Here is a 26,291-nt window from a genome sequence, read left to right on the forward strand (position 1 = left end):
GTCTGCTCAAGCCTCCTCTTACAAACCACCCACCAGGAGTCGAGGCCAAGCTCCCTTCAGAGGTGCCCAGACAAATAAACCTTTAGTAAAGCAGGTCGGTGATAAACCCCCTCCACAACAATCATCAGTTTTCTGTTTTGATTGTTGAAGGCCAGGGCTCAAAAGGGGTCACCAGCATTGCCCTGCTTTAAACTTCTAAGAGTCCCAGTTATGGAGCGGTCTGAGGACTCTAACCAAAGCGCTCAACGAAAGGTGCCTTCCAATTTAGTTGGGCACCCAAACATTGCGCATGTGAAGGTAGAGGAGCATGCCTGTGATGTTTTGATAGATACAGGTTCAATGGTCACCACTATCTCTGAAAACCTATTTGGGGTATGTTGAGGCTACGATTGCTATACACCCTGACTTCATGGGTCAAGTAGTGGAGGTACCCGCACTCATCCTTGTGGTGCCCACTACCGACTTCACCTCTAAGGTACCTCTTATCCTGGGGACCAATGTCCTGCGTGCTGCTTGTGAAAGCAACCCTGGTGACAGGGTATCTTGGAGTTCTTCTCCTTGGACCATGGCTATTCAGTGGCTCAGTAGGCGTTGGAATGACCTGAACCGAACTGAGAATGTGCGGACAACTAAATCTATAACCATACCCCCGTCTTGCAACCAGATTATAACAGGTATTTGCAGGGGTAGTGCTCCACAGATTGGTATGGAGTTTTGTGCCACACAGTCCGTTCTTCCTGGTTCACTTACCCTCGTTACTGGTGTTGTTGGGTTTCAGTCTACCCACTCAACAACACGGGTCAAGGTTGAGGTCGCTAACCCGTCCACCAAGGCTGTTACAATTCTAGCCAAAACAGTACTTTGTCATTTGGAACAAGTTGCTGTGTTGGACGGCTTATCCCCTGAGGATGGCGTCAGTAATACTGGCTCTGTACCTACCAAACTACCAAAAGAGTTATTTGAACTGGACTCTCTGGGTGATAATCACACTCCAGATGAAATAACTCAATTGCGCTCTCTACTGAATGAGTTTGACGATGTGTTTAGCAAGTCTGATATGGACATGGGACATACTGACTTGGTCACCCATCGAATAGAACTCACAGATGAGACTCCATTTAAGGAAAGACATAGACGTATTCCGCCCTCTATGTATCAAGAGGTCAAGGACCATATAAAGCAGATGTTAGATGCTAAAGTTATCCGTCCATCTGCTAGTCCATATGCCTCGCCTGTTGTCCTGGTTCGCAAACATGACTCGAGTCTGCGCTTCTGTATTGACTTTAGAAAATTGAACAGTCGCACAATTCGAGATTCATATGCTCTACCAAGGATAGAGGAAACTCTTGATGCTTTACACGGGGCAAAATACTTCTCTTGTCTTGACCTTAAGAGTGGATATTGGCAAGTCGAAGTGGATGAGGAGCACAAGGCCCGTACTGCCTTTACTGTTGGCCCACTTGGGTTTTACGAGTGTAACTCTATGCCCTTTGGACTGACAAATGCTCCAGCTACTTTCCAACGCCTGATGGAGAGGTGTATGGGCGACATTCATCTTCTCCAATGCCTCATTTATCTCGATGACATCATTGTGTTTTCTAAGACCTTTGATGAGCATCTTGAGAGATTACGAGCAATCTTTCAAAGATTGCGCAAGAACGGGCTCAAGCTAAAGCCGTCAAAATGCCAATTCTTGCAGACCTCCGTTAAGTACCTAGGTCACGTAATCTCCGAGGAGGGTATCAAAACAGACCCTGAGAAGATTGAAGTATTGAAGACCTGGCCAATTCCACGTAATGTCGAAGATGTTTGTCGTTTTCTTGGATTCTCCGGCTACTTTAGACGTTTTGTTCCAGACTACGCTAAAGTTGCCAAGCCACTAACCAGTTTGCTTGCTGGTCATGGCGGGAGATCCAAGTGCAAGATTAAGTCAAACCAACCATTTGTATGGGGGGATGCTCAACAGTCAGATTTCAGGGAGCTTATTAGCAGGCTTTCTTGTGCTCCCGTTTTGGCTTTTGCTGATTTCACTCTGCCCTTTGAATTGCACATCGATGCAAGTGGAGATGGCTTGGGTGCAGTACTGTACCAATCCCAAGACAATCAAAGGCGAGTGATTGCCTATGCAAGTCGCAGTCTCAGCAAAGCCGAGCGCAATTACCCTGCTCATAAGTTAGAGTTTTTGGCTCTAAAATGGGCTGTCACCAAGATGTTTCATGATTACTTGTATGGCAACTCATTCACTGTAAAGACTGACAATAATCCCCTCACGTATGTCCTAACTTCTGCTAAGTTGGATGCAACTGGGCATCGCTGGCTCGCAGAACTTGCTACTTATGACTTCTCCCTTGAGTATGTTACGGGTGCAAGGAATGTTGATGCAGATGCTTTGTCCAGGTTGCCGCGTGAGTCCATGGACATTCAAAGTGTGTCTGCTCTCTGTAATGGGCAGCTCATCTCATCATGTGCTGTGGAGACACTCTCCCTCAATCAGGAGGTGATGAATTGTATGTTGGCGGTCGATGGTATGGAACCTTCTGACGTTGTCGCTAGCCAACGGATGAGAACATATCAGCAAGCTGATTCCTCAATCTGTTCGATTTTGGACCTCATCCGTAATGATACACGTCCAACCAAGGAGGCTCTTAAATCCATGGACCGGGACACTGCATCCATTCTCAGGCAGTGGGACTCAATCACTGTCAAAGATGGCCTTCTCCACAGGCAACAACTTTCAGATGGTGTAGTACCCTACTATCAATTGATTGTTCCTCAGTCTAAAAGAGATGAGGTCATTACCCATCTACATGACGGCATGGGACATCTTGGTAGGGACAGGACCGTGGCTCTTCTCCGGACACGGTTTTACTGGCCGGGAATGATCACGGATGTGGAAAAAAGGATTCGCTGCTGCCAGAGGTGTATACTTCGTAAAGCTCCTAACCAAACTGAGCGTGCACCATTAGTTAGCATCCAAACCACTCAACCTATGGAGTTGGTGTGCATGGACTATCTCAGCTTGGAGCCCTCCTCTGGTGGTTATGAGAATATCCTGGTCATTACGGACCATTTCACCAAATATGCTGTTGCCATTCCCACTCGCAACCAAACTGCACGTACTACAGCCAAAGTACTGTTTGATCACTTCATTGTTCACTATGGCATTCCAGAGAAGTTGCACTCTGATCAAGGCCGGAACTTTGAGAGTGATATCATCAAACAGCTGTGCAGCATATTGGGTATTCTCAAAACGCGGACCACTCCGTATCATCCAATGGGTAATGGTCTATGTGAGCGGTTTAATCGAACGCTCTTAGGGATGCTCGGCACTCTGGAGGAGCAGCAAAAGGCAAAGTGGAAAGATCACCTTTCTCACTTAGTTCATGCCTATAACTGTTCCCTCCATGAGTCAACGGGGCTCACTCCCTACTTCCTCATGTTTGGCAGACAACCTAGGCTGCCTGTTGACGCTGCTTTTGGTACATCACTGGCCAATATTTCATCACCAGCTTATACGCAGTTTGCTGCTGATCTAGAGCGCAAATTACACACTGCATATGAGCTTGCAGCTGCAAACCTTGAAAGGGCTCTGGCTAAACAACGCAAAGCCTATAATCTTAAGGCACGCGGAGCCACAATCAAGGTTGATGACGTTGTATTGGTGCGTAACGTCAACATACGTGGGAAGCAAAAACTGGCTAACCCGTGGGAAGAGGAGTATTACGTGGTTGATTCTCAACCTCATGCCGACATTCCTGTGTTTAAAGTTCATAAGGAAGGAACCAGAGAATGTCGTGTACTCCACCGTAATCTACTCCTTTCCATTGGTACGAATGGTCAGCCCATACCCAGGCCACGGCGCACACCATCGACATCGACGACGACGACGACTACTACTACTTCAACACCATCTTCTGGCGAGCTTAAGGACACAAGTACTGACACAACACTGGAGATCTCAACAACCAACATGGATATTGAGAGTTCTCCTTCTCCAGTGTCGGTATCATCCCCAGTGTCAGCACTGCCACCAATCAGCCCGCCATTCGCAAGTGTGTCACCAGTAGTTTCACCATCCACACCAGCACCAACCAGTTCTATCCCTGGCTCAGGACCGTCAACTCCACAGCCACCACCTCGGCGAGTTGGACGAACCCGAACAAAGCCAAAGTGGATGACAGATGGGCAGTTTGTTGTAAAACAAAGAGTCTGGGTGTGAGGATGTAATTATACATTGCCGCTATTTAATGGCGAGGTCGCCATTTCCCAAAGTGGGGGTGTATGTAGCCGGGTGGTGGTGCTAACTCTGAATGAGTTATAGCCACATAAGTACCACCCACTTATAACCCCCCTTAGATTCATTCTATACATATATACATACATGTTCATCTATTATCACCATCACTTCATTCTGTGTTCATTATATGTTCATTATATGTTGTCCTTGTCTGCAGTTGAATGTCAGCCAACTAACACCAACCGGATACCCTTTTGCAGCCTCTGTAATTTCTCCAGCTTCACCTGGACTTCCCCTTATCTATTTTTAGATATGTCCACCACTTTATGTGACTGAAGCATCTTGACTTCCTTTAATATTTGTCAGATGCTACCTTTCTTTTGATTGGCCCTTTGGTCCACTTCTTTAACTTCCTTTCTCACCTGCCCTCCTCATGCATTCTGCATGAACTCTTTATGGAGGGAGGACTCTTGTTTACAGGTGAGAAACATTTCAATATTCTTATCTCTTTCCATCCTGCTTTAGAAACAATTATATTCATAGAAAGGGTATCATAGCTTTTCATTAAAGTAAAATATATTTCATTGCATTATTATTTAATTTGTTATATCTAAATGTTTGCCAGCTCACACCTTTTGTGTTACATTAATTGAGCACATGGTCTTCAACCATGTGCTCCCCAACATATCCCTATAAATTAATCTGTTTCCTTTTGGCTTAAATTAAATTATAACGTATTCTGCATGAACTCTTTATGGAGGGAGGACTCTTGTTTACAGCTTCCCTCCCACCATCTACTACCAAAGAATAAATATCATCATCATCTTCAAGAACTGCCTCATGTTTTGACTAGCAGCCCAGTGGCTGGACACATGACACCACGCCCGGCTACACATGCTTGTTTTGTCTACTCTAACATTGCAACTTACTGTGCTCTTGTATGCTTGTTTTGTCTACTCTAACATTGCAACTTACTGTGCTCTTTTATGCTTGTTTTGTCTACACTGACATTGCAACTTACTGTGCTCTTGTATGCTTGTTTTGTCTACTCTAACATTGCAACTTACTGTGCTCTTGTATGCTTGTTTTGTCTACACTGACATTGCAACTTACTGTGCTCTTGTATGCTTGTTTTGTATACACTGACATTGCAACTTACTGTGCTCTTGTATGCTTGTTTCACAGCTGTTTGATGGTCCAGTGTTCGAGAAGCTGTTCCTGGACAGCATAGTGTTTGACTGCCTGTTTGAGATACAGTATAACAGGCGGTACTGGCAAGTGGTCAGTGGTATCTATGTCATCAACAGAGAGATCATCACCTCAATCTGTCCCAGCCACTGTAACAACCACGGCTCATGTGTCAACGGTCAGTGATTGCTTTACACAAGAAGCCAGGAACTTGTCTTCATAGGCTAACATATAAACTGTGTATCTAACCATATAATATCTTATATAAACTCAAACATACACATGTAGTTTATGTAGACCTGTTGATATTCATTCAAAAATAAACATGCTAAAAACGAGTGGTTGATATTCACTCAGACATAAACATGCAGTATAACTAGACCTGTTGGTTTTCACTCAAACATAAACATGCAGTATAATGAGAGGTTGTTGGTGTGTACACTATGATGTCTTGTAGTGGTTGTGAATGTGTATAACATATGTAGCAGGAGTATAGTACATTGTATTTGTAAAGTACTTGTGATTAAGTTATTGCAATTAAATGACAAATGTAAATATAAATTCTTGCATATTGTATGCTTGAACAGACATTGTAACCTTGTGTGGGTTGCAGTGAGGTTATAGATGCAGGTGTGCAGTGAGGTTACAGATGCAGGTGGGTGCAGTGAGGTTATAGATGCAGGAGGGTGCAGTGAGGTTACAGATGCAGGTGGGTGCAGTGAGGTTATAGATGCAGATGGTGCAGTGAGGTTACAGATGCAGGTGGGTGCAGTGAGGTTACAGATACAGGTGGGTGCAGTGAGGTTATAGATGCAGATGGTGCAGTCAGGTTATAGATGCAGGTGGGTGCAGTCAGGTTATAGATGCAGGTGGGTGCAGTGAGGTTATAGATGCAGGAGGGTGCAGTGAGGTTACAGATGCAGGTGGGTGCAGTGAGGTTATAGATGCAGATGGTGCAGTGAGGTTATAGATGCAGGTGGGTGCAGTGAGGTTATAGATGCAGGTGGGTGCAGTGAGGTTATAGATGCAGATGGTGCAGTGAGGTTACAGATGCAGGTGGGTGCAGTGAGGTTATAGATGCAGGTGGGTGCAGTGAGGTTACAGATGCAGGTGGGTGCAGTGATGTTATAGATGCAGGTGGGTGCAGTGAGGTTATAGATGCAGGTGGGTGCAGTGAGGTTATAGATGCAGGTGGGTGCAGTGAGGTTATAGATGCAGATGGTGCAGTGAGGTTACAGATGCAGGTGGGTGCAGTGAGGTTATAGATGCAGGTGGGTGCAGTGAGGTTATAGATGCAGGTGGGTGCAGTGAGGTTATAGATGCAGGTGGGTGCAGTGAGGTTACAGATGCAGGTGGGTGCAGTGAGGTTATAGATGCAGGTGGGTGCAGTGAGGTTACAGATGCAGGAGGGTGCAGTGAGGTTATAGATGCAGGTGGGTGCAGTGAGGTTACAGATGCAGGTGGGTGCAGTGAGGTTATAGATGCAGGTGGGTGCAGTGAGGTTACAGATGCAGGAGGGTGCAGTGAGGTGATAGATGCAGGTGGGTGCAGTGAGGTTATAGATGCAGGAGGGTGCAGTGAGGTTATAGATGCAGGTGGGTGCAGTGAGGTTATAGATGCAGGAGGGTGCAGTGAGGTTATAGATGCAGGTGGGTGCAGTGAGGTTATAGATGCAGGTGGGTGCAGTGAGGTGATAGATGCAGGTGGGTGCAGTGAGGTTACAGATGCAGGTGGGTGCAGTGAGGTTATAGATGCAGGTGGGTGCAGTGAGGTTACAGATGCAGGAGGGTGCAGTGAGGTTATAGATGCAGGTGGGTGCAGTGAGGTTACAGATGCAGGTGGGTGCAGTGAGGTTATAGATGCAGGTGGGTGCAGTGAGGTTATAGATGCAGGTGGGTGCAGTGAGGTTATAGATGCAGATGGTGCAGTGAGGTTACAGATGCAGGTGGGTGCAGTGAGGTTATAGATGCAGGTGGGTGCAGTGAGGTTATAGATGCAGGTGGGTGCAGTGAGGTTATAGATGCAGGTGGGTGCAGTGAGGTTACAGATGCAGGTGGGTGCAGTGAGGTTATAGATGCAGGTGGGTGCAGTGAGGTTACAGATGCAGGAGGGTGCAGTGAGGTTATAGATGCAGGTGGGTGCAGTGAGGTTACAGATGCAGGTGGGTGCAGTGAGGTTATAGATGCAGGTGGGTGCAGTGAGGTTACAGATGCAGGAGGGTGCAGTGAGGTGATAGATGCAGGTGGGTGCAGTGAGGTTATAGATGCAGGAGGGTGCAGTGAGGTTATAGATGCAGGTGGGTGCAGTGAGGTTATAGATGCAGGTGGGTGCAGTGAGGTTATAGATGCAGGTGGGTGCAGTGAGGTTATAGATGCAGGTGGGTGCAGTGAGGTTATAGATGCAGGTGGGTGCAGTGAGGTGATAGATGCAGGTGGGTGCAGTGAGGTTACAGATGCAGGAGGGTGCAGTGAGGTTATAGATGCAGGTGGGTGCAGTGAGGTTACAGATGCAGGTGGGTGCAGTGAGGTTATAGATGCAGGTGGGTGCAGTGAGGTTACAGATGCAGGAGGGTGCAGTGAGGTTATAGATGCAGATGGTGCAGTGAGGCTATAGATGCAGGTGGGTGCAGTGAGGTTACAGATGCAGGTGGGTGCAGTGAGGTTATAGATGCAGATGGTGCGGTGCAGTGAGGTTACAGATGCAGGTGGGTGCAGTGAGGTTATAGATGCAGGTGGGTGCAGTGAGGTTATAGGTGCAGTGAGTTTATAGATGCAGGTGGGTGCAGTGAGTTTATAGATGCAGGTGGGTGCAGTGAGGTTATAGATGCAGGAGGGTGCAGTGAGGTTATAGGTGCAGGAGGGTGCAGTGAGGTTTTAGGTGCAGTGAGGTTATAGATGCAGGTGGGTGCAGTGAGGTTATAGATGCAGGAGGGTGCAGTGAGGTTATAGATGCAGGAGGGTGCAGTGAGGTTATAGATGCAGGTGGGTGCAGTGAGGTTATAGATGCAGATGGTGCGGTGCAGTGAGGTTACAGATGCAGGTGGGTTGCACATGTTCTTGTTGTAAATCTGGAAATATTGAGGAAAGTCCGGTTCCATGTGTTAACCTTAAATTTAGGTTTTGCATGTTCTTCATGTGAAATTTGCAGGTGCCTGTAAATGTGAGCCAACCTATGGGGGTCATGACTGCTCCGTCTCCCTCAGAGATGCCCCTGTGTTGTCTGCTGTGCAAGGCAAGGGACTTTGTGACTTGGCACAAGGTCAATGTGGACATCAATTCTTCTTCTATGGACAAAACTTCCTCCGATCTACCAACCTGAAGTGCTACTTCAGCAGTGTGCAGGTAAACATGGATCTTCACCCTCCCTGGCAGATTGGTACTTAACTGATTAGACCTGTTACATAAATCAAATATCTCTGGTAAACAATATGATGCATGTTCTACCATAACAAAGTGCTACTCAGCCATGCTCCTATGATGTTTTGCAGCTTATGTATATTAAGTGGGCTGAAGGATATTTTGAACTAGTATGTATTGTGAATGTTTTAGTTTATTATTTTGTGTGTGTGTTTGTTGTTTAACACCGCACTCAGCATTATTCCAGCTGTCTGTAAAAAATCTAGTGAGTGACAAATGCATCAACCAAGTCTGCGAATCTGACCAGGCGATCCCAGTAATCACTTTTCATGGCAAGCATGGGTTGCTGAAGAGCTATTCTATCCCGGATCTTCACGGGTCTTGTATTTTGTAGCAGTATCTATTGTGGATGATGTTTTGTAGAAGTATTTTTTGTGGATGTTTTGTATCAGTATCTATTGTGGATGATGTTTTGCCAGGTGACGTCTGCTGGTCTGAGTGTGTCTCGAGAAATCCGTGCCTACACAGCAACATATATCAACTATCACACCATCGTGTGCACACTGCCTGCTCTCCGCAGCTACTCTGTCACCATCAGTAACAACGGGTTCATCTTCAGCCAGGCCTACAATATCCTCATCCTCAATAGTGAATGTGTTACAAAAAGCAGCGAAGGACAACTTGTTTTTGAGGTGAATGAGTATAATTGATTTCTAAATTATTGAACTTTTATTCAGAAACACATACATTTAGTAGTATAAGTAATGGGGATTCTGGCTCACTTCCTCTGGAGCCAGATTTACACCCAATACTGCTACTACAGAGGGAGTTTTTTATGCAAAAATGATGAGCCCAAACAAACATCGTGTGACTAAACTAAGTTGTAATGAAGTTGTATTATTTTTACTCATACGCATACCATTATTTTGAACAAAGTGATATTCAACATTTTTACTAAGTTCTTCATTCATTTCACTAGGAGACCAGACTATATACTCTTTTTCGAAATTGGAAAGAAACAATTGATTACCGTATTTGGTTGGTTTGACATCACTGATATAATATATACCTTGTGGTGATTCACGCCATTTTATAAATTTGTCCCAGAGCAAAAATGTTTTTGTTGACATTATTATAGACTTATGTAAGCATTCGTTTAAATGTGAGCCAACGATAGGAAACCATCTATTTTTAATCTCCAAACAGTTCTTTAGTTTTGGCACGGAATAATTGACGTGTTTGTTGTCTGCCCTGTTCTATGAACTTTTTTTTCTTGTCTTCGCTAATACCACTGGTCTTAGGAGAATTGGATCGAATCTCCTGCTTCATTGCATTGTATTTTGTGAGTTCTGACAAAATTAAACAAAACTCCTCCTCGGATATCTTGCAATCAGCCAGTGCTGTTGAAATATGTTCCTCAATGCTGTTCAATTTTGCTTCGGTGAGTATCCGAATATTATCATGTTCTAGTGCTTTCTTTTGCAACTTACGAGACTTGAATTTTATCGCTATTCCTGCCAAGTCCTGAGACTCCGGCTGTTACTTCCATACCAAGTACGATAGGCGTGGCGATTATTGTTGATAATTAACCAACACCGGCTACACTGAGTCCCATGCCAGCTGTTACAAGCGCAGTGTCAACTCCGCCAAGAGCATTCACAGCTCTGTGATACTTTTTATACAATCCAAGTCTCAACTCCCTCTCCTTCTCTATTCGATGTTTTATGTCGCTTATTTGATGTAATCGAAATCCATCAACAGTATCCATCTTTTCAGATGCTTCATCGAGCACTGGATAGAAACCCATAATGTATATTATTATACCATATAATAGTCTTTAATTGGTCTTGCTTAAATGTTTTGAGAGTATACATCAAACTTATTAAATGTATATTATGTGGCATAAATATCTTAGTAAGATAAATGCTTTTATCTTTATTAACTTGGACCCCCTCAAGGGTTGCAACAGGTGATACTCCCATATAAATAATACTGCAACGTTGACGCTCGTGTTTCTTGAGCCATTTAATTGATAGACCTGGTAATATCTCGAAGGCATCTTCTGGCGCATCCCCAAACAAGTCTTCAATAATAAGTGTAGAAAGATCAGGTATAGCATTCAAGTTCTGTTTTATATCATTCAATTCAGTAACCAAATTGAAACTAACATTTTTTTTATGCCGGACAACTCAATAACATATGACCTGGGTTTTCTGGCAGGGGAGTGACTGATACACTTTTTCGTTTTGAGGGGATATAAGCCCCGAGTATGATCCCACTCTCCCTTATCTTAGTTAATTGATGTCCCTTACCCGTCATCACATATGGTGGAGCAATGATGATATTCAGTAGCCACTCGATTTTTTCTTCGACCATAGTCCATTTATTATCATCATTGTGAGTAAGATTGTATGAAGTGTTTTTATTGAGTCTACTAACGTCGACATCACTTAAATCTCCTAGATTAGCTGTGAATACAACTTCTTTCCGCTTGCATACATTATCTTGTAAATGTAAAGCGTATAACTTGCCATCAGTACTAGGTTTACCGAATCCTTCTGTGTCTCCGAGATCGGAAAGTGCAATTGTATTACATTGTCTAAGGTTATGCGTTCCAGGGCCTGATGAATCAACCATTATTCATGATATGGAGTGTTACACTCAAGTATCCTATATGTACTGGTTGATGTTTTACATCTAATACAGAAATTTTGAGGTCTGAAATAATACCCCGCTTCAACTTTTTATATTGTAATGTTGAGAAAGATTCAGTTCTACCGCTATTGTATTTTTCATCTTTGACTGGAATAGCTCTTAGCAGAGTTGAAGGACTTTTGAGTTGAATATCATCCGTTGTACTGATCTGATCAAGATGGATGCACAACTCTTTAACTCCATGCAATGTTGTGTTGTGTAGTTTTTCCCATCTTCTTAATCCAAGTGTAGCTGCTAAGCCATATACAAGAACTATACCCTTTTCTCCCGTGCTTAAAACAGCATCCAATTCGACTCATTTTGTGTGAGACTAGCTCCCAAAGGCTTAAAAATTTCATCATTGAGTGAGCATAAGCTGTAATACCCATCTGTTATAAAGTGATTTTCTTGACCTTCATTTAGTAATAACTTATTATTATCTCTCACAGCACTTATATTGGTAATACGTTACATCGCATAGAGCGACTTCAAGTTGTCCAGCCGAGTTATTGATAGTATGAAGCAGTTGAATAGACCTGCCATTTATTATTCCTTGGAGTGTAACATACATATTAAATATACAAAGATACTATATCATAACTTAAATATGAAAACAACTAAAATTACGAATCAGTCGATTTTAGTAAGAGCCTCTGTTGCTAAGTTTTTTGTAAATTTCCCTGATATCTTTGAAAAGTGCAGGGTCACGGCAACTGGCCTTTGTGAAGTGCCTTTCTATTACGCGAAGCGTCTTCGAGGCAGGCCGATCTTTTGTCTAAGTTACGCAATCTTTCCGCAATGCTGTGTCTACTGAATTCATTGCCCTACTGTTCAAGTTTTGTTTTCTCATAAGCTATATGTTTGTTGAGTTCAGATATCTTGGCTATATTATTGATGAGTTCTACCTGCATTGTTTGCAATGCCTGGACAAGGCCTTGTAATTCCTTTAATATTGTATGGTACCTGTAACATGGAATTACCGTAGTAGGTATCCTTTGCAAGATTTGTAAGAGTCCGTCCGAGGCCAGCTTAGTGTGTTCTTCCAAATTATCTTGATCTATGGCATCGAGTTCATCACGCACAGTCTTAGTAGTCTTCGCAGAAAGTTTTTCTCGTGAGTAGTCTGCATAACCTAATTTATTACGAATAATGTTGATACCATGTTTACTGGCTATGGTAGACAAGGCTAGGGGTTTACGAGTATGAGAATTCATAAGATCAATATCCGTAGAGTCTCTCAGTTGCAATATTCCTTTACTATCTTTTGTAAACTTTGAATAGTCACTATCAATAGGTGTATCATATTTTTTGTCTTCTTTTAAGGCATCATAATAATCATTAACGGTTGATTGCAAAAGTCCATCTTTAAGATTCATGATGTTGGTTTCATCAGTACCCTCTTCGATTGTACTAGTATCAGTTATGTTATCTAGATTAAAATCATCCATTTTTATATTAAACATAAGGTTAAATAATTTCAATATAAACAATGTCTTCGCAATACAGACGCAAGTTAAACCCACAACGTAGACTTCGGGATCCATTAGGGGTCAAAGCTATTCGCCAGTCTGTAACTATAACTAATAACCCGAGTACCATTGATCAGAATCCAACACTTCTGGTTCGCTTTCCTAATCTAGGCGCTCATGATGTGATAGTTCCATGAACTGCAGGACTATCATTTACAATTAATTTGACTTCTGCCGACGCTAACAGAGAGCTTGTTCAAAACATAGGTTGTGCAATTGTTAAGAAAATTGCAAATAAAATTAGCGGTTATGAGGTTTTGAGTATTGACGATAGCGATGTATACATGTACTTCCGTTACATTGATCTCTGGAGAACGGCTAAAGAACGGGAAAACTTACAGTACCAAGGTATTTGTAATCGGAACACATTGAGACTGCGTGTGGGTGCTGATAGTGGTGATAATACCATCGTAGAAAATTAGGCTGTTGCTGATGCATTAGGTAACCGTTTCTATATTCCGCTCGACTTTGAATTACTAGATAGTCACATGGCCTTCTATCAAGCATCCCTAGGCGATAGGTTTGAATACGAACTCACTTTTAATGACTACAGAAGAAAAATTAAAGCTACTGAAGATGCTAGCTATTGATAATATCTCACTGGAGTATGATATGATAACAGATCCTGAATTAGCCAGACAAATTCGTAACCAGTATACCGGAAGTTTAGCTATTTTGTATGATCGCGTGCTTGGACACTGAAACATCACCAGGAATAAAAGAGAGACGATGTGGAATATTAATCTAAATGTCCACGCGGGATCGTTGAAGGGTATTTTAATGATGTTTGAAGACCCTTCTGAACAATTTGCAAGAGATACCGAGAAGTTCTACAATCCCAAGATTACAAAAGTAGAATTGACGTGCCTAATCAACTATATAGTCAAGGCATGCAAGCATATCAACAGTGGGATGAGATTAAAAAACTCCCTTCTATTAAACGAAGGCCAGAAGTTAACGCGGTCGTGAAAGATCTGTCTCTCAGGGATGTATCAATGGCTGAATTCCTTACCACGAAGTATGCGCTATGGCTTGACATGCGAACCACGGACAATGAACAAGTACACGGCAGTGGGCGGAGATTAGAAAATGCTAGCAAGGGTGTTACTATACAGATAACAAAGCACAAGGAAGCGGTTGGTAAATTAAAAATATATTTGTACATGATTATGGACGCGCAACTTAATATACAGAATGGAAGATTCGTGCAAGCGATCTATTAATAATCTTTTACCTAAAGAACCGCACTGAGCTATCATCTGCGGGCAAACGGGTTGTGGAAAAACAGCTTTTATTCTAGATATTTTACAAAGTCATTATCGGGATGTTTTCGATCATATCATTATTCTGTGCCCGACTATAAACGTTAATAAAACATACCTATCGAGAGATTGGGTAATGAATGATCTCAGGGTGTACAAAGTTGATGCAGGCGATCGTTTACAAGACTGTTTATGAGTATGTCACGAAAAATTCCAAGGATAATCAACCCTTTTCATAATAGACGACTGCAGTGTGAGTAAAGAACTTACCAAAAAGAAAGATATGCTTTCATATTTAGCATTCTCTGGACGGCATATGGAACAAAGCGTTTGGGTACTTACTCAAAAATACAACTCTGTTCTGAAAGTTCTCAGAGAGCAGACCAAATGGGTAGCCCTGTTTCCTTGTAAAGACAGATTCATTTGAGTAATGTATACGTGAAAATGATGTTATTTCTACCAAGCTCGAACGAGATAAAGTCTGTTAGTGGAAATGAAGCACTGTAAACTCGTATTAAAAACCGTTCAACCAGCTGCTTATATTAGCAAAAAATATAGCAACTGATGAGCAAAATATAGCAACTGCTGAGCAAAATATAGCAACTGCTGAGCAAAATATAGTAACTGCTGAGCAAAAATATAGCAAATATAGCAAACATAGCAAAAATATAGCAAAAGTAGCAAAAATGCGATAAATTGAACATTAGTGGTGATTGTGTAATAAAGTGGTTTGAAATGCTCATTTTTTCGCAACTGTTTATTATTTCTGGCTGTATTGGATATGCAATATTTCAATATGTTTGACTTCAATATCTCCTATTACTTTATCTATTACATTATGGAATGCGGCGAACTTATCGAACAACTGCTCCAAGAACCTGCAGTTGATCAACATAGAGATCAACATAGAAAAAGACTCACAGCTTTTGTAGCCGGTGGAAAATGTTCCCAATATTTGGGGGAAAATTATGCCACTGAAAAAATTCATAACATGACCAATGAAGAAATTAAAAAACTAGACGCGTGTTGCGAGTCTAGACTGGGAGCTACCATGACTAAAACAATAGGTTCGGCTATGTTACAACTAAACGCAGCTGTAGCTAGTACGTTTCTTCCTATCCCGGCAGAAAATCGTCCGTATTTATGTGAATCTGTAGAGAAAGACATGCTATAAGCGCAGTAAGCTGTGAGTTTTATCATAGATACGGAATGTTCTTAGTTCCACTTATCACTGCTTTAATAACAGCTAGGTATTGTCAATTTAAACATACGTGCCCACATATAATGGAGACGGAAATACTGATTGCACATCAAGTGAACGAGGAAACACAAGCGTTGCACCACAACCACGATTGCACCACAAGTGGGAGTGACTAAGAATCCTCGAAAAGTCGCAGCCGGTAGGAAGGGTGCGCTAGCAAGGAAGGCAAAACTAATACACAATACTGAAAATAGCACACGTCCGATTAAAACTTGGGCTCCCTATGCTATAGGCATTATAGCGGTGGTATGGTTGTTTTTTAAGACCGGAGAAAAGAAAACACAATCCCCGATTGCACAAGATGAGTTAAGCCCTCATGTAATATTATAAAAGCAATGACTACTCCTGTTACAGACGATAAAATGTTGGTAAATGCAATGTATCATTCAGTGGTGGTCAGGGGGTTGGCCATTGGCTATCCCCGTATAGCTAAAATTATTACTAAAGCCACACCATCCAAGCTAGATTTTAATGGTTATGATATCGGTATGATGGTCCTAGATGTAGGCCTAGCTACGGCTACTTAAGAAATGTTAATCAAACAAGGGCTTATGACATAATGAAGACATAATGAAGTAATGAAACATTTAAATATTTTATAAACATATAGTATTGCATCAATTGCGATGATTGTCGGTGGAGCTATTGTTAATGCTCTAGCAGAAAAGACATACAGTAGAACTCGGATATAACGAACACGGATATAGTGAACAAACGGATACAACAAACTGTTAAAAAAAACCTGATTTATCTCCTATATAATATCATATAAAATATACGGATATAATGAACTCTCTACAGTGAACTAACGGTTACAGCGAACTGATATCTGATCACCGACAAACCCATCTATCACTTATTAGTGATGTGTATAGCAAACTGAGAAATCTCTCAGTGTCAAGTGTCACTGACAATTGGCTGTACGCAATCAGCGGCGAATCAATACAATCAGCGGTGACGGATCAACCTTGCATTGTGTTAATCTTACCTGTACATGTAATCTTGTCTGTAAAACAAACATTAAACATATACATTTTACAAGATTGTCTGCAAGTGTCAGTTCGCTTGTATGCTATCACGGCGGGCAATAGTAAGAGGAAAGCTATCAGTTTAGACATGAAATTGAGAATTATTAATGCTGCTGATGCTGGCATAAAAACCAAGAAAGACATTGCAATTATGAAGAAGAGAGAATCCATCCTTGAATCCTGCTACTCGACTGACTTTGGCCCCGCCTGGATGAGGTTACGAGCTGCCAATCACCAAGACGTAGAGGACGCCCTCTTTAAGTGGTTTCAAGCAGTGAGAAGCGAAAACATTACACTTAGTGGTCCGTTACTGCAGACAAAAGCTGGCGAACTTACAGTGAAATTAGGCCATGAAGATTTCACGTGTACCACTGCAATTACGTGTATTGTGTTTTGTCTTATCCAAGATGGCGGACGTGTCCGAGCGAAAACGTGTATAACGAACAACAGATATAACAAACTGATTTCTCTGGTCCCTTGTACTTCGTTATATCCGTGTTCTACTGTAATAAAGCATTAGAACAACTCGAAACAGCCCAGTCACAAAAGGCAAGACGCAGAATGGAGAGATTACAAGGACATTCAATTCAAACGTTTAAGGAAGTTAAATCTGCCATGCATGAATACTTCCATGTTTACGGAAAGACACTTGACCCAATACCAAGACCATCACTCTCTCAGTTTTATACACTGTCAGAGGCTCAGAAAGACCATGAGATAGCGTTTATAGTTTTTGGGTGGACTGGTGTGTCCATATTTAGCTACATTATTATGCATAAGCTATGATCTATTACGTATCAGCTGGCAACATAATTAGCGATGACTCACCAGTTATGACTGCTCACTGAGTGGAGATGTGATTTGCATTTAGACAAATGATATGATAGGTGTGTAACCAGAAATCTGTGTAGATTTACACTAATGGGGAAGCCAATTCAATGCAACAAACGGTGCGTTGGTATATATGTAAGAAACACGACGCTGATAGGGTCAGGAACCAGATTATTTATTCTAGGATGAGAGATTTTATCAATGAGAGGAATAGGTTGGGGAGAATACGTATTTAGATACATGTATATGAAAATATAACCATTGAGAAATTTGACTCATTTTGCATATACCATTAAACCAAAATGGTTTTTGTCAGAGAGTTGAAGGCTTTGGCAAAAAAATGTGGTCTACATGGTTATTCTCGAATGAGAAAAGCTGAATTGATTGATTTACTCAGTTTGGAATACAACAAACACCAGACTGTTAGAGAACTCAAAGCTCAAGCGAAAAAAAGTGGCCTGAGAGGTTATTCTCGAATGAGAAAAGCTGAATTGATCAATTTACTGAATGTTGATGTTGATAAAAATCAATCCTTTGTTGAATAAAGATTTGTACCCACAACCGGCGTTGGTAAATATCTAAGAGGTTGGAAGATTGATATTAATTCCAACATGGATGTTAATGATGTTAAACCCATCGTGTCGAGCAAAATTAACGAGGAGTTAGATGATTTAAATAGTATAAAATACCAGCTAACGGTTAAAATGTCAATGAGTAAAAATGACGCCGATTATACCAAACCTGATTTCCAGAGCAACCAAGAAGTTATAACCGAATCTGAGTCTTTAAGCGCATCATTAGATGCTTCAATTCAGCGGATACAAGAAACTTTAGAACTCTGGACTAATAGAGGTTCGGTTTGGGATGTGGATAGAATTTATAGTTTATATTTAGATATAGCAAATTATATGCCTTTCAAAAGTTGATCTTATATAGATTTACCCTCATATTATAAAAGAAAAAAGCCATAATTAATGTAAAAAATAAAGGCGATGACTGTTTCAGAATGATGATAACATCTGCATTGTTTCCCACAGACAAATATCCGGATAGATCTTCGAGCTATCCCCCAAACGACGGACTCAACATTGATGGTATAGATGAACCTACACCAATCTCGCAAATTAATAAGGCGGAAAGCAAAATAATTTAGCTTTAAATGTTTTCGGACATTCTTCTAAAGGAATTGTTGTCCACAAGATAAGCTCCGCTCCAGAACATATTCCCGGGATCAATTCATTTCTGATCGAAAAAGATGCCTGTATTGGTACAGCAGACAAGATCTATTAGAAGTGCATAAAGAAGACTGCAGAGATGTTGGACAGACTGCTATCAGAATCGATATGCCTAAAGAGGGAAAAAATATACTTAAATTTGAAAATTATTGTAATCAAATGCCAGTACCGTAAGTAATTTATGCTGACTTCGAAGCACTTATCAAACCGATAGAAAATACCGAACACAGCACTGAATGTAGTTTTACATTTAAAACTAAAGAAGATATTCCTTGTGGGTTTGAATAATATAGTTGTAAGGTATGATGGGAAAACAAACCCGCCAGTGATTTACAGAGGTCCCGATGCAGCGGAAAAGTTCCTAGAATATCTACAAAGGAAGAGAGAATAATCAGGGATAATTTATTGCGTAAGAAACCCATGTGTATGACAAGGGATGATTGGAGGGCTTATAAGAAATCAACGATTTGTCATGTTTGTAATAAACCCCTGAATGGTGATTCCATAAGAGATCATTGTCACGTTACGGGTAATTATCGGGGAACCGCGCATAACGAGTGTAAATTGAAACTAAAAATGAATTCTCAAACAATACCCATCCCTGTTGTGTTTCACAACCTTAGAGGATATGATTCACATATCATTATGCAAGCTATCTCAAAGACCGATGACGGCTTAATGTGCAATCCTAATAATATGGAAAAATATATATCATTCTCGTTGACTAAAACTATACATTATATAGACAAGGATCGGAAAGCCAGAACAAAGCAAAGTAATGGACTTCGATTCATAGACACCATACAGTTTCTGTTATCTTCCCTGGACAATTTAGCTGATGCAAACAATCCCGATGACTTTGCAATAACAAATCAATATACTGATCAGATAACTCGTCATTTGTTTCTGAGAAAAGGTGTATATCCTTACGAATATATGGATGATTGGTCTAGATTTGATGAAACCAAACTACCACCCCTTGAATCATTCTATAGTAACTTAACAGAATCTAAAATAACCGATGCTGATTATGGACACGCTGTGATGGTGTGGGATAAATTAGGTTGTAAGAACTTAGGTGATTATCACAATCTGTACTTAAAAACCGATGTATTGTTACTCGCCAATATATTCAAGATATTTAGAAAGACATGTTTAAAACAATATGGCTTGGACCCGGCATGGTACTATTCCAGCCCCGGACTATCGTGTGATGCATTGTTGAAGAAGACTTGTAGAACTAAAACTACTCACTGATTACAATATGCAATTGTTTGTTGAGAAAGGATTAAGAGGTGGTATATCGATGACAGCGAAAAGGTATTCTAGGGCTAATAATAAATTAGTGGAAGGATATGATCCGAATAAACCTGATATGCACATATTATATCTAGACGCCAACAATTTGTACGGATGGGCTATGAGTCAACCTTTACCCACGGGTGGTTTTGAGTGGGTTGATGTGAATGATATCGATGTGATATCAAATCCCCACAGATTCCGCGAAGGGTTACATACTAGAAGTTGACTTGGAATATCCAAAAGATTTGCACAAAGACCAGATCAGTTATCCGCTAGCCCCCGAAAGATTAATGGTCAATAAAGATTGGATGTCGGAATATCAACACTCCTTGATGGGTAATACTAGGTTAGCTAACATAGAAAAACTCGTACCAAATTTGATGGATAAGACAAAATATATAGTTCACTGTAGAAATCTCCAGTTATATCTATCATAAGGCATGAAACTAAAGAAAATACACAGAGTTCTAAGGCTTGATCTAAGACCTTGGATGGAGCCCTATATAAGGCTGAACACAGATTTAAGAAAAATTGCTACCAGCGATTTTGAAAAGAATCAATATAAGCTCATGAATAACTCAGTATTTGGTAAAACTATGGAGAATTTAAAGAAGCGTGATGATGTTAAATTGGTCAGGTCTTATGAGGAAGAAAGACTCAGGAAACTTATAGCCAGTCTGGCTTTTAAAGAAGCAAGATATTTGATAAAGACTTAGCTGCACTACATATGCAGAAGAGTAATATAAAATTCAACAGACCGGTGTACATTGGTATGAGTATTCTTGACTTGTCAAAAGAATTAATGTATGACTTTTATTACAACGAACTTAAGAAGCAATACGGCGATAGATGTGATGTGTTATATACCGATACATATTCTTTGTTCATGGAAATACAAACCGAGGATGTGTATAAAGATATGGCAAAAAATTAGATACGTATGACACGAGCGATTACCCAAAATATAATCAAATGCACAGCGTAGTAAATAAAAAGGTGTTAGGTAAGATGAAGGATGAATGTACTGGGAACCCTTATTGCGGAGTATGTTGGATTAAGACCTAAGCCCGATAATGGAGAGATAAGAAAAGCTAAGGGTGTTAAGAAGTATGTGGTATGTGGTAAAAAAGCATATCAAACACGAACAGTATAAAGAAGCATTATTCAATGGTAAGACATTAAAAAGCGAGATGAACACTTTAAGAAGTGTCAATCACAGGATATATGGATTAAGAATGAACAAGACATCATTATCCCCCTTAGATACAAAGAGATGGATTGATAATGATGGTGTAACTACCTATGCTTATGGTTATGGTGGTAATACTGTATCGTTGGGAACTATGAGCAACTCTTCTTGTACAAACCCCTGCCAGTTCCATCTTTAATATAATAAAGAATAGGCTCTCCTTCTTTCATAACCAACCGACCAATGGTATATATCTAAGGGACCAAATGGGATCGGTTGCACAACGTTGGTCTCCTTTGAGATCACCGGGCTGGTATAAATATCTTACGCTGACTCTATCCGAAAGTTTTTGTTCTTTGCCTCTCCTCGGTGATGAAGATTCAGAAGTCACAGATTTAATTTTAATCGCATCGGGTGGTTTCTTCCTATTCAATCTCGTCATTTTATTATTCAGCGCTGATACAACAGTTGATAATCGTGTCACCCAATCGATTGATCTCAATCGTTCCGATTTCATTTCAATCCCATGCTGATATCCAAACAAACGCATTGCTAATGTCCGGTTAAATCTTTCAACGATAGCTTGACTACAGTGGGCCTCTTTTTCACCCTGCCTGATTGCGACATCATGCTTTGTTAACAGTTTGTTAACTGATCCTATAAACTCGCGACCAGGATCTACTTGAAATAACTTAGGCCATTTTAGTATATGCGGCTCAGTGCATTAGCTACCTCTGTTGAATCTTTCGAGGTTAATGGTTCAGCCGCCTCATAGCAACTAGCCAAATCCACTACGGTTAAAGCGTATTTATATGTTTTGCATCTTACCTTATCATGGGGAAGAAACGAGATCAGCCTAATGAACTTCATTCATTGTAAAAATATCAAACTTCTTCCTTGGGATATAACACGGTGCCGGCAAGTATATTTGCCACATCGCTTGTTTCTTTAACCAATCCTTGGCCACATCTTTAGATACCTTAGCCGCTGTGGCTAATTTTTGTATTGCTCCTATATCTTTCCAATATCCTCGTAGGCCGTAGTAAATTTTATCCATTATTAATTAATATTGATGTTTCTTTTAATACAAATCATGATGATCGTTTGTTTGTATCATCATTTTTGCATAAAAAAATCCCTCTGTAGTAGCAGTATTGGGTATAAATCTAGCACCAGTTGAAGTGAGCCAGAATCCCCATTATCTATACTACCCATTTTGTACATTTTCTAAGGGAAGACCAAATGCATGTCAGAGTTCTTGAGGTGAACTATAAAGAATAAGTTATGTTAATGGTACTATGACCATTGGTTATATTGTATATTATGCATGTGTATTACCTTGCAGCCCAACTCATGCTTCATTGACAACACCTGCTACACAGCAGACATGGAAAACCCAGCCAACACCTCCCTTGTGTGTCTGCCAGCGCTCAACCAGACAGATTGGTCAACCAAACAAGGTAGGTTCCATCACTCACAAGACATAGGAAGCACAAATTGTCTTTTACTACCAAAAAAAGTAAAACTGTAATCAGTGTAGTGACGGCGTCCCCAATTATGCCCATACTGTGAGAGCCCCTTTCTTCACATAGTTGTTCACCACCTCCGTGGTCTAGTGGTAGAGCGTCCGCCTGGAGTGCAGAAGTTCCGGGGTTTGTTCCCTGGAAGCGTCATACCAAAAGATGTTAAAAGACTGTACTTGTTGTTACCCTGCCTGGCGCTCAGCATTAAGGGAGTAAAATGACTGGTCAGCTCCGAGTCAATAGATTGTGTTTTTGGAGGGGTATTCTTGTTAAACTGCGGCATGGTATCTCAGTGTGCTAGCACTATAAATTGGCATCAATCCGGACAAGTACAAGCAGCCACACACACACATGCATGAACGTTGCTATATAAGTGCTATAATCTTAGTGGATCAACTTAGAGGTGTTCAGATAGACTGAGGCTAACACATTTCGACGTTATGTTTACATGTTATGTGACAAGAATTATTTTGCAGATTTCCCATCTATTGAGCAGCCTCGTCTGGAGACAGAGACTGTTGTTGAAAGTCCCTACTTCAAAGTAGTGTGTAAGTTTGAGATGGAGGAGGGAGTGCGTTACAGTGTTACATGGCTGGCAGGCAATGAGACAGTCAGTGACTTTGGACCATTTGATGAAGGCATCTCAAGTTTGGATTCAGAAAAGCTGTCAAAGTACAGAGTTGGAGATGCAGTAAGTCTTCTGATTAACATATTTGATAACTGATATGTAAGATGGACATCTAAGTTATCTCTTGATTTGTATTTGTTAACAATCATATGTGCGTGTGCAGCCATTATTTTAGACTTGTAAGTGTATGTAGATATTTAAAATAACTTGTGTCTTTTGGCTTTGTGCAGCACAAAGAAGATAATGATCACATAAAATGTGTACTGTTAGGAAAGTAGAGTACACCTAGCCATTCATGTTCAAGAAAATAGACAGCTACACTTAAGAATTGACTTAAATATTTTTTTAGTTAATTGAAGCATAAATGCCAAAAATGGTGTGCACAGCGTGCATGTTTATACAAAATCATCCATAAAAGCAAAATCAAGTGTTAGTAAATTCTTATAAATAAATATATATGTCAACAATATTACTTCACAGACTGCTTATTTAATCATTAACTGACAAAAAACTGTAGACAACAGCACAATAATACCCCACAAGTCCCAACCATTCTATTATCAGCCAATCAGGAAACAGTAGTTTGTTGGTGGTTGGGACCGATTTTGTTTTTGGTTGTAATGAAACATGAATGCTTGGTTTGCCAATCAAATGCCATGGAATCACTTGCAAGTTATTAATAATAATATGAATGAACATGTTTGAATGTAGCTGGTGACCAGATGTTAGAGTTCTATGAGCCAGGTGTTCTGTATTACAGATGCAGTGTGCTGTGTCAGGCTGCTACAGATTCAACTGTGATGACACCAAGTCCCCCCCTCGATACAGTTTGGTTCTCAAAGCTGAAGTAAAGGTAAGACTCCTTCCTGGTGTCTTGTTGTATAGGATAAATCACGCCTCAGATGTTTGGGTTGAAAATGTAAAACTGTGAGCGAGGGAAAAGACCAAGGGCCAAAGGCTCGACAGCTTTTCCTGAGCTCCAGGTTTAACATTCTCAACCGAAACCTCAGAGACTTGTTTTATCCATCTTATGAACCATCTAAATGCAAGGTGACAGTAACATATTTTAAAGTGAAACAATACAGTGTATCACGGTATAAAAGGAATTCGCTCAAAGTTGGGGGAGAGAAAAACCATGTGCTGCATGCACTAGCTGGAGTCATGACATGTTACACTGAACAACTTCTCACCACTTACCTGATAGCTCAGTGGGAAAACAGTGGGTTACGAAAGTTAACACTGTATGTGAGGTTGCAGGTTCAATTCATGCCATGGAATTTACATGTTAAAAACAATTGTGGCTTTTAACCAATCATCAAACACAATTATGTCCCAACAAGAGACAAGTTCATAAAACGTTCCACCGGAATGCCCAGGGCATTTTTTATATTTCCTGCCATGGAAGTCCACCAGCATTTGGAAAAACCTTCTGTTACTGTAGTGTGATATCATCAGAGGTTTATAATATCAGTTGAAAGCTTTTTATCTGTTCGCTTCATTGCCTCATGTTGATGATAGTGAAAATGTATCCGTGATTGTTATGGCAGGTTCGAGAGACTGAGATAATGGTTGAAGAAGGTGGTGCAGCCCAGATGCTCCATGTCATATCAACCTTCCCTCCTGGTTTCTTCTGTCACAACCTATCAGCCTGGGATGACTGCTACATCACTGTGACAACTAGCATTGCAACGGCCAGGGAGTTGAGCTGTCAGGAGGAAGCCTTGGTGCAGGCTGTCATAGGCTACGACCAGGAGGAAAGTGGTCCACCTTGTGGAAAGAGAATCACCAACAGTAACTGGAAGACAGGTGTTATGATCACTGTCAAAGCTAAAGTGGACTCTCCATTCAGGGATGGGGACCAGCATAGGAAGCTCAATGTTCATGTGACTGTTTGGACTGGAGATACAAGCATCACTAACAACACTCTTGACCAAATCAAGGTATGCTCGGATGGGACACAGTGATCAATTGTTGGTCACTGTGAAATTTCTTATAATAAATTACAAGTGTTTGGTCAGATATGTTACAGTTTCAAACTCAACATACACACAATTCTATTTCAGCTTACAGTGAAGGACAAGGATAGAAAGGCTGTTTGCAAATCCATCAATGATCCACATATAACCTCCATCGATGGAAAGTGAGTATATTTTGATTAAATATTTCCTTTTTTTTTCACTTAGGCTTCTTTCACATATTATTTGTATACATACCTGTGTAACATATATTTTTAATCGGTCTAGCCTCATGCTGGCTTTCATAGAAGAAGAATAAATATCAACATTTCAAAGTTCATGCAGAAACACTGTCAACAAAATCTAAGTTTGCCTCAACTTTCCTTACAGTAACATTTGACAAGTTTTAAATTTTACATTTGACCTTTGATTTTGTTAATTATTAGTTCTCATATCATACAGGAAACACCTTTGGAATTTATTGTCAGCTTATCAATACAAAATATAGACCTCATTGTATGATATGATATATTCCATGTAGATTTTACATCCTTTTTCTTATGCATATTGTGTTTCCAGGAAATTCAATGTGTTTTTTGAGGGAGAATTCATCCTATACATCAACAAGCAAAGAGACTATGAGGTGAGGAGATTTATGAATATACATGGTCATATCTCACAGCTACAAGTCTACAGCTGCTTCTGAGCATTAACATGAAATTTTCAAAATGTAACATGTGTGTTGGTGATGAAAGCATTGATTGTCTTTGTGTGTTTAGGTTCGCACTATGTATCAACGCTGTGGCAAGGGATTATCTGCCTCTTGTAACTGTGGAGTTGCTGTGAGAGCTGTGGATGATGTGATTGTGTTTGACCGATGTAGAAGGAGAGGATCCAAGAAAACTCCTATGGTTGTCCGCAGCTATGTCCAAGGCAGTCTAACGCCAGGCATGAGGATCATCAAGTACTCGGGAGGACGTGCCTATAAGGTGAGAAAGGTCTTTGGGAACTGGACAATAGGAATAAAAAGTATCATATAAGGATGCCTAAGGCAAAGAACTCTTTAACAGTTA

General features: G+C 40.7%; 1 protein-coding gene across 1 annotated transcript in view; it reads left to right on the forward strand.

The window, feature by feature from the left end:
* LOC139453352 (uncharacterized) overlaps positions 1–26,291 on the forward strand; it is a 318,833-nt gene that overhangs the window by 143,699 nt on the left and 148,843 nt on the right. The window contains exons 75-84 of the mRNA XM_071235025.1: positions 5,423–5,603; positions 8,573–8,766; positions 9,261–9,473; positions 22,458–22,572; positions 23,112–23,326; positions 24,024–24,116; positions 24,811–25,203; positions 25,327–25,403; positions 25,798–25,861; positions 25,998–26,207. Coding sequence (XP_071091126.1) covers positions 5,423–5,603; positions 8,573–8,766; positions 9,261–9,473; positions 22,458–22,572; positions 23,112–23,326; positions 24,024–24,116; positions 24,811–25,203; positions 25,327–25,403; positions 25,798–25,861; positions 25,998–26,207 — 1,755 coding nt within the window. The remainder of the gene's footprint in view (positions 1–5,422; positions 5,604–8,572; positions 8,767–9,260; positions 9,474–22,457; positions 22,573–23,111; positions 23,327–24,023; positions 24,117–24,810; positions 25,204–25,326; positions 25,404–25,797; positions 25,862–25,997; positions 26,208–26,291) is intronic.

The sequence above is a fragment of the Haliotis cracherodii genome, unplaced genomic scaffold (genome assembly GCF_022045235.1).
Source record: "Haliotis cracherodii isolate W230 unplaced genomic scaffold, xgHalCrac1.p SCAF_9, whole genome shotgun sequence".
In the NCBI taxonomy this organism is placed as follows: Eukaryota; Metazoa; Mollusca; class Gastropoda; order Lepetellida; family Haliotidae; genus Haliotis; species Haliotis cracherodii.